Raw genomic sequence first — 15,482 nt, 5'->3', positions numbered from 1 at the left:
GTTTGAACACGAGCTGAATCTGGCTCGCTCGTGTTCGGATCTGACACGGCTGGCTGCGTGATGTAATTTATTATTTTATGTTTATTATTATTATTTTATTATTATTATTATTTACAAAGAGAAATTACCACTGGCCACCACATAAAACGCGGTCCTCTGCGACCCACTGCGTCCCGTGGAGCTCCAGATTCTCATTCTCCCCCCCCCCCCCCCCCCCCCTCTCTCTCTCTCTCTCTCTCTCTCTCCCATTGGGAGGAAGAAGAAACGAAGAAGCAGAAGCAGTAGAAGCGGCCGCGGCTTCTTAGGGCGAGTAACGAGTCACGAAGAGGAGGAGGAGGAGGAGGACGACGACGACGACGTAGCCTTCTTCGAGATCGACGAGGAGGACCGCTTCCCAGTCTCCGGCGATCGAGAAGCGCCGGCGATGTCGACTCCGGCGAGGAAGAGGCTGATGCGCGACTTCAAGCGGCTGCAGCAGGATCCGCCCGCGGGGATCAGTGGCGCCCCCCATGACAACAACATCACTCTCTGGAACGCCGTCATCTTCGGGTACGTGACCGCGAGTCCCTCCGATCGATCCGGAGACTTCTGGAGGAATCGGTTGTTCGGTGCTTTTTCTCGTTTCGATTTGACCGAATTTGATGCGGTTTTGCGTCCGATTTTGCAGGCCTGATGATACTCCGTGGGATGGTGGTGAGTTTTTGGTGCTTTGAGCCCCGATCCTCCAAAGAATATGAGATTTGTTTCTATTTTTGGTGGTTTTATTGATTATTGAAGTAGATTCTGTAGAATTGGTGCTATAGACGAGGATTAGGGATGTTTGAAACCTCCTTATATGATATTAGGGAAGGTCTGATGCTGTAGATCAAGAGGCGACGTTTCATTTGGTTTTTAGCATATTTATGCGCCAAAAGATGAAAACTGCAGCCTATGTAAGGGCACGACTTAGCCAATCCTCAAGTTACCTAGCTCAGATGTGTTTTATTTTGCAACTTTTGTCCTGTTTATATTTTATCAATCATCAATTTGTGGCATGAATTGAATGGACGTCTAGTTGATGTCTCATATATTATCAATCATCAATTTTAGTTTTAGTGAGCTATTTACACAGATTTTTCTATTTCTTTGTACAAGTAGAGATACGGTAATATGGCGAAGACAAAATTGTTGAGGATTGGAGTACTTGCTTATTATAGTCTGTCTTTTCTGTTATATTGGAGGACTTTAACTTAGCAGTTGTTAACATGTGTGATTTGGTCGTCATTTTATGAGTTCTCCAGTAGACGTTCTAGATTCGTTTTGGGCATGCTAATTGTTGAATTAAGTGGTATCCCATGTTATATGGGATGAAAGGCACACGCCAAGCTTTTCTTCCAGTTAACTGGAGTGATACCGACTTTCTCCTCTGTACTACTATTTTCTGCTCAAAGTGTTCTTCATATTGCAGCAGGTTGTTTAGGAATCCTTTTACATAACTAAGAGTATGTTCTCTTTTTTTAAAATTTTTCTGCTAGCTTTCACCTACTTGAAGCTTTCGAAGAAATTGTTCATAGTTTGTTGGATATCCTCCATAATACATTATAATGCGGCCCAGAGCCAAGCATGACCTTAGTTATGTGGTTTGTCCATTGTATGATATTTTGCGATTTAATTCTTGTGCAATGTGATAACCCATTTCCCAGTATTAGAGTAACATATTGTTTATGCAAATTATCTGCTCAAAAAAGAGATAGTGCTCGAATCAAATACCATCTTCAATTCTGTCAAAAGCAAGCGAAAAAAAAAAAAATCACGTAAGTCACACAGACTTATAGCAGAAAGCCATTTAAATTATTTTTCGGTGTCATTAGATTCAAACATGGTTCCGTCCAATAACATGAATCCCAATCCATCTGAGATAGGAAGCCTTCCCCACATCATATTCGATACTCCAATATTCATCTGCCGTGGAATAAGAGATGTAGTTAGTTAATTAACGCCTATGTGTTCCATTGGTTATGCAACTCCACTAACCATGATAAGTTTCTTTACTGTTCATTTTATAATATATAGATATATGAACGTACCAGCATTCATGATGAAATATCTAACACCATAAGTTTTGTTTATATTGAATTTTTTGATCTTTGATGTCTTCTACTTTTTTGTTCTTCCTCTAGGCACGTTTAAACTGACCCTGCAGTTTACAGAAGATTATCCTAATAAACCACCTACAGTCAGGTTTGTCTCGCGGATGTTTCATCCAAACAGTAAGTTCTACCTTCTAACATAATATAGTTGGTGTTTGTTGTTAATCATACCTGGGAGCATATTAATGCCATCAAGCCATCTCTTCGTAGTCCTACGTCTATATTACTGTAGGCGCTATCAGATCACCCATAGGCTGACCACAGTCTATATTACTCAGTTTATGCAGATGGAAGCATTTGCTTGGATATCTTACAAAACCAGTGGAGCCCCATATATGACGTTGCTGCTATACTGACTTCTATTCAGGTAGGCTTATTAACCTTCTCTTATGTGAAAAGAATTAACACACGTATTATATATTTTGCATTTGCCCTTGATTTTGCACTTTCTATATGATTGTTTGAAAACAGCAGCCTTATTTAAGAAAAGTTGATATTATGCAGATACTTTAGTGTGGTACTGTTTTTCTATAAATCCTAAACACGAGCATATTTGGAGTGTTAAACATATAGAAAGTATTTTTCAAAGAATCAAAATTACTGCAGAACTATTAATCTTTTCATTAACATATTTGTTGCTTGTTTGTTGTATTGCTGTACATGGACATTGTAGTATCATGTATCGTCTACCTGACTAAAACGCCAAAGATCATGAGTTCAACTAAGAAGCGTAAGAGGTTCTTTCGTCATAAGGTAGAAAAATCTATTCTGGTCAAGTAGGAAGAAGGTAGAAAAATCTAATACTGGTCAAGTAGGAAGAAATTTGTCATTAGCTGCAATTTGAGGCTGCTGATTCTTGATAATCAAGTGTTTAGCTCGGCAAACCACTGGGATCCCCAGCAATAAGGCTTGGAGGGAAAGGTGTGGTTATGGGTTTGAGTCACAGTGGGGAGACTTGGTGGGAGACTGCGGAGCTCCTGATTCTCACAATGAGGAAAGAAATAAAACAACCTGACTGTTAATCTCACCCAGTTAACTCTATACTAAAGAATGCTTGCTTTGTCTGGTTTTCCAACTTTTTATTGCTGAACTGATGAGTGAAGCACAGACTTGCATTTAAAATACTCAGCTAGATTTTATATTTCAGCCACTAGCCCTAACTTCTCTTCCTCTTATTTTTTTAATCTGCAGTCTCTGCTGTGTGACCCAAACCCGAATTCCCCTGCGAATTCCGAGGCAGCTCGGCTCTTCAGTGAGAACAAGCGTGAGTACAACCGCAAAGTTCGCGAGATTGTGGAACAGAGCTGGACGGCCGACTAAGGGCGAGCAATGTCGGCATGCGCATATAATAGATGTATGGACTATTGTTCCTGGCATGTTAACAGCTTCCTATTAAGCATTTGACTAGTATTTGATATTGGGTTCATTAGTGTATCAGTGTATGGTGGACTCATTTGGTATTTCTGTTTCATTGTGGTTTTCTTAATGCAGTAAACTCCTGGTTTGCGTAGTACCGTTCTGCACGCATTTATTTGTGTATGAGTTTTAGCGGTGATGCATGTCTAGCGAAGATTGTTGTTGGTTTTTTCAAGTCCATGTCTTGGTCATTAGCACTCATCTGCTCCTTTTGGACCGTAAAACTGGGGCATGTTTTACATGGCTATACATAGACCTAGAAATTACTTTTATATATTTTAGGTAGTTAGGTTTGAATCTTCAACTTTTCCATTTAAAGGACCAAAATTTATACCGCTTTCGTTAGATCATATTATTCAATCAACCACCCATTCAACCCTAAGGGATTGCTATCATTTTTCATCCAAAAATCGAAAACTTAATAGCATCAATGATTTTGTGCTATTGATAGTATTCTAGTCTAGTTCTATATATATGTATATATATTATTTTGAGTAACTCTTATAATCATGGGGGAAAAAAATTTGAATTAAACTTTTCAGTTACCAAACAGCAGAGACCCATTATGCGTCACAGTTGTAATAGATTTAACAATTCAGTCTACAATTGACTGTATCTAGCACAAGTGGTTAAGGACTTCATGATTGATACCCGAAGTTTTAAGTTTAATACTTGGCTACTTTGTATTTTTAGCTGAATCCATTTCTAAAAAATAAATGAACTTGCCTGCACAAGTTACACATTTATCATATTGCACCAACACAATTTAGAACATGATACTCTTACCTCATTCCACAGTTCCCAGTTCGACCATAATTTGTAGCCTTCTAGCTTCTAAGCATAATATACAACCATAAAACTCGTTTACCAACCAAAATCAATCAAAATAACCACAAGCCATATTAACATAACAATCATTTTAGACTTTCATCATTGCGACCACAGTTGGCGGTGGGGCGATCACAATGACTTGGGTGGCACTGAAGGGGAGAGCGGGGATTCTTCGCTGCTCAGAGAATCTCCCCTCCACGCCTCCTGGACCTGCGCGGCAAACTGTAAGTTCCACAGCACATCCTCGACCGACGGCCTCTGCGATGGCTCCTTCGACAAGCATCTCATGCATATCTCCATTACGGTCTTCAAAGATTCATCACAACAGGCCCTGCTCACTGCTTGGTCGACAATGCTTCTCCTCCTCGCGGCCCCATCGACTGTTATGCTCAATTGCAGCTGTGATTTAATTGTTGGTTAGACAATTTTGTGATTTATTAGAGTATTGAAAGATCAGTCAACTGAAGTATTGCTTTGAGTAGCATTTTTTTGTCTGATCATAGGGAACTGAAAAGAGCAGTAAGCAGCAGATACTGAAGTATTACCTGATCCTTCATTATCTCGACTTCATAGTGTGCTGTAATTGGCCTTCCACATACAATCTCCAACAAAATTACACCGAAGTCATAGACGTCGATCTTATCCCTATGTTTAGCCCTGTCAAACTCCATCAATGAGGACTTTAGAGAATTATTCCATTTGTTAATAAAAAGAAGAGATCGTACTCATGTTCTTATGTAGTCTCTTTTTAAACTTTTGGAACACAATCAGGTTATATAAAGTACCTATCAATAGATTCCTTTGACCCATTTGAAGATCCTCCATAACCTAGCTGCATGGACATGCAATATCAATTCGAGTGCATCGACTTAGGAAGCTATATCAACATATCAGGATGAAAGTAAAAGTTTAAAATAAAAAATAACAATTATCACTCATCTCACCTCGATTTTCATATTCTCTGATATCACAGGTAAATTATAGCTGCTGATTTTGGCAACGAGGTTCTGATCAAGAAGAATATTTGTGATTTTGAGATTATTCGCAAACAAGCCGGGCATGATACCTCCATGCAAGAACTGAATACCCTTTGCCACACCAATGGCAGCTGATATTCTTTGTGTCCACGTAAGCTTCTGTCCTGCAGCCCCCTCTGAGGAATGGCATGTAACAGAACTTAAGAACATGTCACCTATATGACTCCAACACGCTTCAAATCTTAGTTTCTTACAAATATATACCCTTATATACTTAAAAAATGCATCTCTTTAACAAAACCAACTTTGCCTGTGAATCAGATATCAAGATAGGGTATAGTCTGTAAGGAACTGAATCTTTAAGAGGGTACATGCGAAAGGTTTAGTGAATAGATGATTTTGCAGGAAAATATATGTAAAATCCCGACATAAATAGAATAGCTAAGCGCAGCAAGAATGATGAAAGAGAAACAGAAGAATAGAAAACTTACGTGAAATGTTGCTCCTCAAAGTTCCATTGGATACGTACTCAAATATGAGAAAAAATCTACTGAGTGTGGAATCATCAAGGTGGTATTCAAAGCAGTGCCCGAGGGCGCTAGCTAAATGGCGGTGTCTAAGCTTTGATATAAGTTCGATGTGACGATTGAAGTTCTGGGAAGTCTGGTTCTTTTTAAGTTTCAAGCACCTTACTGCTACCAAGGAACCATCTTTAAGCCTCCCTCTGTACATCTGAAATTACAGAAGAGGCTTTCCTTAGTATCATGCCCTCCTGAGATCAGCTTTAACAAATTCAGTCTAATCAGGTACACAGAGGAGGAAAATACAGAGCAATGCATACCTGACCATGGGAACCTTCTCCCATGAAATTTGAGGTCTCAAAGTTATTTGTAGCTGCTACAATCTCCTCCAAGGAGAATGTTCGGTAAGACGGAACACCGAGTGCCCCAAGCTTCATTGTCTGTGTTATATACCCTTTGTTTCACAAAAGGAAAGGAAAGAGTCAGTAACATTCTAAGCGAACTTCAAACTCTAAACCGGCAAAAAAAAATAAGAAGAAACAACCATATGCGTGGACTTATTTCTTGTATAAGCACGTATCAGAAAAGGCGACAGTAAAAGTAACAGTTCCGTGAAAAAGTGAAGCAATTGTGCATCTCAATGTTCCATTGTAAAATGAATTTGAAACCAACCTAGGCACTTGCAATTCAGAAACTTCTCTGATTACATATAAACTTGTTCGCATTTGAGCCGTAAGTCAAGCTTATCGGTAAATAGATTCATATAAACATGAGAGAACATATGAGAGAGAGAGAGAGAGAGAGAGAGAGAGTCCGTACTTGCATCAGCCAACAACTTGGAAGGATACCCGCTCGACGCATGCTCTATTAACCTTCTTGGAGGCCTCTGAACTGCCCTCCTCATACTCGTTCTCCTCACTATGAAGAAGATTAAAAACCCAACAACCAAAGCGCACCCAACAACACCGCCCACAGCGCCAGCTACAACACCCGCCTTGCTCGCTGATTTCTTCTCCTCCTCCTCTGGCAATATCCCCACCGCCAATGCCTGGTTCTGGCAAAACACGTACGGGTGCTGCGTTGGATCCCCATTCCCCAAACAATTAGCCGAATACACAACCGCCTTATTACTCGACTTTGAACTACTCAGGCAAGTGGGCAAGTTCCCGGTAAGAAGATTCATAGACAAATCCACAAACGCAAGATCCGCACTACACGACATGTTCTCGAAAAGCATCCCTGTAAACCTATTTCCCTTGATGCTTAGATATCTAATAGAAGGTAAAGATAGCAACGAGGGCGCAAAAGGACCAACGAATCTATTTAAGGAGATATCGAGCCGCTGTAGCAAATAATAGGAGCCCACTTCAGCCGGGAGTCCGCCGCCGAACTTGTTCCTCCTCAGATTAATTGTCACCACCTTCCTACTCAATTTCGGAAACTGCGGCCCGAGCGAGTTGTTCTCCACATCGAGCACTTGGAGATGCTCCAACCCGCTTAAATCGGGCAAATCCCCTGATAACTTGTTGGAGGAGAGCACGAGGGTTCTTAGAGATCCCATACTTGATAAAGAATTGGGAAGTGGCCCGCTGAAGCTATTGTTCTTTAAGCTCAAAACTGCCATTTGCGGAAGCGCACCTAACCAACTCGGAACTTGGCCGCCGAACAAGTTACGATCGAGTATGAGCGTCTGTAGATTACTCAAATGGGAAATCTCCCTAGGAAGGGTTCCATACAGGAAATTGGAGCTCATGTTGACAATCTCCAGCGAGGTGAGGCGCGAGATCTTCGAAGGGAGCTGGCCCCACAAGCCGAGGGAGGTCAAGGTGAGGACTTTCAAGTCGGGGAGTCTCGTAAGGGTTGTGAAGAAGGAGTCAATTGAGAAGGCTCTCGGAAGCGCCGGGGGGGAGGCCCCGTCCCCGACTATATGTAGCTGGGTCACACTATCCTCATAGCACACTACAGTCACCGACGGGTTCGGGTCGCCGTAGCAGAAGTCGGTATAGTTGTGCCATGTACTTAGAATGGGTGGGTAGTTGAGGAGGCGCTGGATTTGGAGAAGAGACCATGTTTGTGAGGATTGGAGTTGGGTTGAAGAGGGGATTAAGAGGAGAAGTGTGGAGAAGAGGAGAAGATGAGTTGGGCCAATTCGAATAGCCATTGATGAGTTGTAGATGAGTTAATGTTCTTCTTCTTCTTCTTCTTCTTTCTTGGGACAAAATCAAGCAAGATGCTTCCTTTCTACGAAAACCGAACAGAACAAGTAAATTTAGGATCTGGGTATTGGTTTCTAAACATTGTTGTACTAAATAGGGATGGTAAAAAGGAATCTAAATAACCTTTCTCCGCAGATGAACAAAACTTCAGGAAATATCACTCAATATGCTTCCTTTCTGTCTGAAAACAGTAAAACAAGCAAATTTAGGAGCTGGGTATTCATTTCTACGCATTGTTGTAGTTAATAATGGTGATTTTCAAAGAAATCTTTATAGAAAAAGAAAAAGAAAAAAGAAAAAAAAAACCTGTTTTTTTCCTCCTCAGAGCAAGTAGATATTGCGAAACCACTCACAAGATGCTTCCTTTCTGCAAGAACAGAACATAAGAAGCAAAATTAGGAGTTGATGTAGCAAACAATGGTAAAAAGAAATCTAAATAAATCCGCAGAGAGTGAACCTGTCTCCACAAGTAGATACTAGATACTGAGAAANGGCAAGCCCTAGAGCGATGTACACCCCCACCCAAACAAAATGGAGAAGATGAGGGAACCAAAAAATAAATTCTTTTATAAAAAAAAAAAAAAAAAGAAAAAAAAAAGAAAAAAAAAAAGCTTCTTTTCTACGAGAAAAGAACAAAACAACCAAATTTAGGAGGTGGTTATTAATCTCTACACTTTGTGGTTAGTTATTAATGGGAAAAAAAAAAGGAAAAGAGAACTCAAAGGAAATCTTTTTAGAGAGCAAACCCAGCGCTCTGTTTCTTCATCTTCTTCACAGTGCAAAGGGAGACAAAAGAACACATAAAAAACCTCTCTCTGATGAGCAAACCAACACCTCAAATTCAAAAAAGGAGCTCAATGGGAATGTTATGTTGCTTCTTTTTTATTCTCTCTCTATATCACGGGTGGTGTTAAGAGAGGGAGAGGAGGGGGGAAACGGCCAAGTGATGTTCCCAGCAGTACAGCTGGAAACGGACGCGAGCTAAAGGCCGAGCGGACAAAACCCACAGTCACCCTTTTCCTGCTTTTCCCACCCCCTCGCAACAAAAAGCATGAAAATATTTTTGCACCTCGTGTATGAGTATTATCGGATCGCTGATGCTAATCATTAATTCTAAAATTTCAAACTGTTTAAAAGATATAACTAAGTCACTTAAAGCGTATGAATATAACGTCTACGGATCTCGATTGTAACTCAGCCCAAGTAACCTCCCGTCGCTTCGAATATCACTCGACCCAAACAAATCTCCCGCTATAAGACATGATGCTGATCTCTTTAAGCAAACAAATATATTGAATATATCGTACTATTTTAAGGCCTGGTTCGGCAATGTAGTGACTAAATATGCTTTTTTAGCGGTTGTCGCTTGTTACAACTCTATAGCATTTGAAGAAAAAAAAATATTAGAAGAGCTTAAAATTTTTTAAATTAATTAGGCCTAAATCACTATTATACAGTTCTCAAAATTAAAATATTAGATATAAAATATATTTTATTACATTCAAAAAAAAATAATATTTTAAAAATTATAAATTTTCAACATAGATTTAATCGAATAATATAATTTTTATATATTTTTAAAAGTTAATAATTTATATATATATATATATATATATATATATATATATATATATATATATATATATATATATATATACATTTTATATTTTTTTAATTCTAAAATATTGACAACAAAAATTAGGTGCAGGGCATGAGATGTGCTGATACACCAGGCTCAGGCAAATATAAAGAGGGTGATACGAGATTGCGAGGAGTTGCCATTTCTCTTTCCTTCTTTTTGCCTTTTGTTTTTTGTTTTTTTTTTTTTTNTAAATTAAATAAAGTAAGCCAAGGCAAAGCAAAACAAAGGGCATCTCTTTCCCTTCCTCTTTAGCCCAGCTTTTGTGTTGTTAGTCGTATCTCCTTATACTTGGTGGGAGACATGGCATCTCCCTTTTCACCTTGGGAATGAGACTCCTTTTGTTTTAGGTAAAAATCTATGAAACTTAATTATCACAATTATAAATTATTTAAATCTAACTATTTAATATATTTTAACTTATTATCTAATTTTTTATTTATTTGATTTCAATCAGTCAACGATACTTTAACTTTAAAATATGAATGCGTCGTTTATCTTTACTAGTTTAATTAGTTTATTTTATATAATTTTTATAACTGTTAGTTTATTAAAATAAATAATTAATTTAAATTTTAGAGTCGAAAGTTCAATTGACTAACTCAAATTAAACAACTTGAAAAGTAGGATAAGTAAAAATAGAATTTTAAAATGTTGGGTAGTCAAATTCAACTTATCTGTATTTTACCTTATTTTTACTGAAAAGAGAGTGGCAAAAAAAAAAAAAGGTATTGCCTTTATTTTTTTTATAAAAAAGTAAACAGAACGGATAGTTTGCTATATTCCTCTCAAAAATAGAAAAAATTTCACCATTTTCAAAATTAAAACTCATTTATCCAAAAGTCCTACAATTTAAGTATTAAGGCCCATGTATATATAGGCAATGTATAAACATTTTACTCGGCACATTTATTTAATTTAATTAACTTGTGATATTTTATATATTGGAAGCATGAAGAAATGTCTAAAATTAATATCATATAAAACCTTAATATTATTTTTTTCGCGTAAAATATATCACATCATAGAAAGAATTTTCTTTTATTTTGAATCATGTATGTTGGAAAATCTCAAAGACCAAAAATCTGATTCCTTATTTCTGATTAAAAAAAAATTTTAGACAAAATTAACAGCTAGTGTGAACTTCCACGTAGAGTCTTTTTGATATTGAGAGCTTAAGCTAAAATAAATACAGATCGTAATACAAAAAATTCTATATTTTTTAATTTTTTGATGAGATCCAAGTATGAATTACCAATAGACCCCCCAAAAAAAATCATTATATATTTTAGTTATGGTGTGCATCACAATAAACTACAACCTAAATCAGGGCCTTTTAATAGATTAAAGGAAAAACTTCAAAAACTCCTCATGTGGTTTTGTAGTTTCTCACTTTGTCCCCTGTGGTTTAAAATATATCAAATTGCCCCATTGTGGTTTCGTTTTTATCTTTTCGGTAGCTTTTTCGTTAATATTTCATTAAATTATATACAAAAAATTTCAAATACCCATCTAGATTTATTAAATATTCACTTTAGTATTCTTTAATTTTAACTTTATCACTCATTTAATAAAAAAAAATAATAAAATTGATAAGAAAAAGAGAAAAAAAAATCACAGAGGGGCAAATTGATACATTGTAAACCACAGAGGGGCAAAATGAAAAACTACGAAACCACTGGGGTTTTTTTAAAGTTTTCCCTAGATTAAATTCTCAAAAAGCTGTTTGGGTGCAAGAAGCAACGAAGCATACAGGCATATTAAATAAAAAAAAAAAGACAATTATAAGCTATTTTATTTTAAAATATGAGAATTTTTTTTTTTAAAAAAAGGATAACGAATAAATTATTGAAAGGTCTACGGATGATGTGGTGGACCCGGTCCATATATGGGAACAAGGAGCACAAGGTCATTTCGCACGGGGCTCTGCGCGACTCTGAACGTCGGCGTCAGGTTGGTGCCTCGTCCATTCATGGCCGTTGCTTCGCGCCATTTTTCGGCTACATTGACGGAATTACGCCTGTTAAATTGCGCATTTGTCAAATTTGCCCTTTTCCCCTATCACGTCACGTGTCGCATAGTGTTTTAACGAGAAGGGGTGGTATTGACCGTCGGATCGAAGTTGATTAGATCTGGACCGTTATTTCTTTTTGGCGGTGAAGAGTACCTTACGGGGTGTTAACGATCCAATTCATTTCTACACCATTTAAGACGCCATAAAAAAAATAATTAAATTAGATAAATTACAATTTTGGTCCTCAAATTTTAAGGCGCGTGACATTTTAATTTTAAAACTTTAATTTACAATAATCTTTAATTTGGATATTTTAAATTCTTATAATTTAAGTCATATAAAAAAATTAGTTGACTAAATGTAAATATATTGATAATGTTAAAATAATGCTATATTTTAATTAGTGCTTAATCATCCATTATAATATAGTACTGTCATATCAGTATATCACTTTTATGTTATCAACACATCTCATTTAGTCAATTAAATTATAATAATTTAGAAAGTTTGAAGTAAAAATTGATACAAATTAAGGTTTGAGACTAAAGTGTCACGTGCATTATAATTTGAGGACCAAAAATATAATTTATTTAATTAAAATTTCTTTGTTTTCTAATAATATTCATAGACTCAGACATTTAACTAAGTGAGGTTGCACTAGTGATCTTTTATTTGCTATACAATTCTTACGATCTGTATTAGCGGTGGTGATAAATTAAAATACTCATTTACCTCATTAGTTTAGAAATTATCTGTACCTAGCTTAGTTGTAGAATATTTAATAAAATATTATATAAATAGTGCTATTACGAGAATCACTATACTTGTTTATAGATGTGATAATTTTTTTCTCTCAGTGCTACAAAATTTTAAATATTTCATAAATTCAACTAAAACTTATTACTATTGCTGGAAATAGAGAACAAAAATGATATCAAATAGGCAGTAAGTAATTGTGCAATATAAATGGATTGGAGAGATGGAATGGATAGATAAAAAAAAAGTTTTTTCTGTCTTGTTATAATACATAAAATTTATAATATTTAGTTAAATATCTTTACATTTTTTTTTAAGTACAAAAGTAAAATTAAAACATCACTTCAATGGATAATTATCATATTATTTATGATTGGACTCTTTCATTTATTATGATTGCGATAGCAACATAATTCTCACCTTTCTATATTAGTTGTTGCAGTCCTCTAAAATGAATTAAAAAAAAAAAAAACAGTAGTTACATTCCTTAGCACAAAAGAAAAAATAATAGGCAACTATAAATCTATGATTTTACGCACTCGTCTGTGTGAGCGATTCTATACTATCATATTTACATCACGTCATTAATAATAAATTAATTATTATTTTTTTTCAAATAAAAGTACAATAAAAATATTTTTTTATAATTTTGATGAGATATTTTTTTTTAAAAAAAATTTGATTAGTTTGTTACTCCACGTCACCAATATATCTGTTGCATTCTAGAATTTTTCCTCGTGTGCACGTTGCAACCACCAACCTCAATTATTTTAGGAGCAATAGATGACAAAATTGTTGTGCACCATAAATTCTTTTTTATTATTTTAAATTCAAAAGTTTCCTTCTAGATTTTTCCAATATCTCAAAAAGCATAATTTAATAGAATAGTTTTTTTTTTTATTTATGAATAATTATCTATATATCTCTCAAAATTTTTTAAATGTTTTATATAATTCTTTTTTTTTTGTTTCAAATATACCTCTCGTCTATTTCTCTGTTATTCAAAAATAACTTCGCTATTAGTATTCGTTAAGTAATTTCGGATTAAACTCAGGTTAAATCTCTATCAAAGTTAAAAAAAAAAATAAAATACCTCTTTTGTTCTAAACTTAAGAACAAATAAGAAAAATTGGTGATGGTAGAAAAGTATATTTGAAATGGTAAAAAGTCAAAATACTTCTTTTGTCACCAATTAAAGGGCAAGTAAAAAAATTAGTGACGATAGGACAAAATAATAATTTTACAAAGATAACGGCTATTTCTAACAGTTCACTAACAAAATTTAACTCTAGAGATATATTTAAAAAAACTTAAAAGCGTTAAAAGAATATATTTTTTATTTTAGTCTTCTATGAAAAGTAAATAAGAAAGTTCGAAACTTTTCAAAGATAAATAAATAATTATCCCTTTTATCTACAAGGTGATTTATGTTTCTCCAAAAGGAATTTACATTTTACGGCAATATAAACTACTTAATTATCAAGTACCACAAGCTTCTTGAGTGATAATATATCCAAACAGGCCCAAAGGATTACATCTCGCAACCACGCAGAAACATTCATTCCAGTTTACACATGCAGATGAGTTAAAATTGATCATGTGCATCATTCTAATCAAACAAACCAACAAATAAAAAGAAAAGAAAAACGTTTTAGGGNTTGTAATTTATTGTAGCAATAATTGGAACACGTTGTACTACTATTCAGCACCCAAGATCATCCTAAGTTTCTAGTTTGTTTCACCTGTTGGGAATCCGGTACTCGCCCCGGTACCGGATCTCGTGAATCCGCAATCCGCTCCGATACCGACTGCTGTGGATCCGGTATCGATTATTGGGATTCCGCAACGGAAGCGCCAAATCGAATTTTTACCAATTTTTACCATAAATCCGTCTCCTCAGCAAAAGCTGATACAATCATAAAAGAGAGAAAAAAAAAACAAAACAGAAAATATGCGGGTAAAATAAGATTCATTAAATAAGAGAAGATTACACCTGACTCCTCTTCTGCAACAGAGTAGCTACAACTCTAGCCCTCTTTTTGAATCTCTCCTATCTTTCTCTCGCCTTCTATAAACCCACAAAGAAGACCTCTCCGCGTGCATCCGTGCACAAGGTGCACTAAAATAACTCTCTCTCTCTTTTTCTCTCTCTGGTACGACACCCCAATGGTTCTAGCCGTACTCACTCAAAAAAGAGAGCCACAATGCCTATTTATAATGCTCAATTTAAAACGTACTCCAATCCTAATATATTTAGGATTCATACTTTAATTAATATCCAAATCTATCTTAATCAATCTCTAATAGATTTAAATATTAATCCTAATCTAGTTAGGTTTATCCTCTAATTAATATTTAAATTTTAATTTATCTCAAACAGATTTAAATGGTAATTCTTATCCAAATAGGATTCAACTACAAATCTAACCAAATCCTAACTTATTGTAGCAATAATTGGAACACGTTGTACTACTATTCAGCACCCAAGATCATCCTAAGTTTCTAGTTTGTTTCACCGAAACTCAACTTTTTGTTAAAGTAGATTTTAGCTTGAAATAAAGTTCGGTGAAAACTACTTCTTTTCTATTATTTATTTCATAACTATGAAAGTAAAGTTTTTCAGTTATGCTGTTTATTTGGTAGAAAGTGAATGATGTAAAACTATTATCTATGTATAAATAATAAATAACTTAATAATTAATAAATTATAATATAATAAATAAAAATAATATAATTATATTCTTATATAATAAAAAAAAATAAATCTAAAACAACTAAATTATTTTTTTATACATAAATTATAATAATACAACAATAAAATTATAAAGTTAAAAAAAATAAATACTTAACTAATCAATTTTCATCGTATTTTAAATGTACAAGCTAAATGAAGAAAATACTAAACTTAACTGATCAAATTTTATAATATTTTAAATATGCAGACTAAACAAAAAAGTAATTAGTGCCATAGATATATACTAGT

General features: G+C 35.1%; 2 protein-coding genes across 3 annotated transcripts; one reads left to right on the top strand and one right to left on the bottom strand.

The window, feature by feature from the left end:
* LOC109713072 (ubiquitin-conjugating enzyme E2 2) lies at positions 218–3,642 on the top strand. Its single transcript, XM_020237029.1, has 5 exons — positions 218–549; positions 668–693; positions 2,160–2,249; positions 2,408–2,496; positions 3,321–3,642. Exons 1-5 carry the CDS (start codon positions 425–427, stop codon positions 3,447–3,449), a joined length of 459 nt encoding a protein of 152 aa, XP_020092618.1. The 5' UTR covers positions 218–424; the 3' UTR covers positions 3,450–3,642.
* LOC109713071 (probable inactive leucine-rich repeat receptor-like protein kinase At3g03770) lies at positions 4,248–9,055 on the bottom strand. Of its 2 annotated transcripts, none has more exons than XM_020237028.1 (10): positions 8,837–9,048; positions 8,397–8,457; positions 8,214–8,271; positions 6,694–8,115; positions 6,195–6,328; positions 5,845–6,085; positions 5,321–5,529; positions 5,162–5,208; positions 4,922–5,033; positions 4,248–4,775 (listed from the first exon to the last, which is right to left on the bottom strand). In XM_020237028.1, the coding sequence occupies exons 4-10, from the start codon at positions 8,033–8,035 to the stop codon at positions 4,506–4,508; spliced, it is 2,355 nt and encodes a 784-aa protein (XP_020092617.1). In that variant the 5' UTR covers positions 8,036–8,115; positions 8,214–8,271; positions 8,397–8,457; positions 8,837–9,048; the 3' UTR covers positions 4,248–4,505. The 2 variants fall into 2 exon arrangements, 1 of the variants encoding a protein (XP_020092617.1); XR_002217038.1 differs by having other exon boundaries at positions 4,634–4,775; positions 5,162–5,204; positions 8,837–9,055.

Source organism: Ananas comosus, linkage group 7, assembly GCF_001540865.1.
Source record: "Ananas comosus cultivar F153 linkage group 7, ASM154086v1, whole genome shotgun sequence".
NCBI classification, from domain to species: Eukaryota; Viridiplantae; Streptophyta; class Magnoliopsida; order Poales; family Bromeliaceae; genus Ananas; species Ananas comosus.
Note: the sequence above shows the minus strand (reverse complement) of the source record. Positions and strands in the feature narration are given on the sequence as shown.

Coding starts and splice junctions, on each gene's coding strand:
- LOC109713072 (XM_020237029.1), top strand. CDS start 425: ATGTCGACTCCGGCGAGGAAGAGGCTGATGCGCGACTTCAAGCGGCTG. Junction 694..2,159: donor TGATACTCCGTGGGATGGTG/GTGAGTTTTTGG, acceptor TTCTTCCTCTAG/GCACGTTTAAACTGACCCTG. Junction 2,497..3,320: donor CTATACTGACTTCTATTCAG/GTAGGCTTATTA, acceptor TTTAATCTGCAG/TCTCTGCTGTGTGACCCAAA.
- LOC109713071 (XM_020237028.1), bottom strand. CDS start 8,035: ATGGCTATTCGAATTGGCCCAACTCATCTTCTCCTCTTCTCCACACTT. Junction 6,329..6,693: donor CAAGTTGTTGGCTGATGCAA/GTACGGACTCTC, acceptor TGTGAAACAAAG/GGTATATAACACAGACAATG. Junction 6,086..6,194: donor GAGAAGGTTCCCATGGTCAG/GTATGCATTGCT, acceptor CTGTAATTTCAG/ATGTACAGAGGGAGGCTTAA.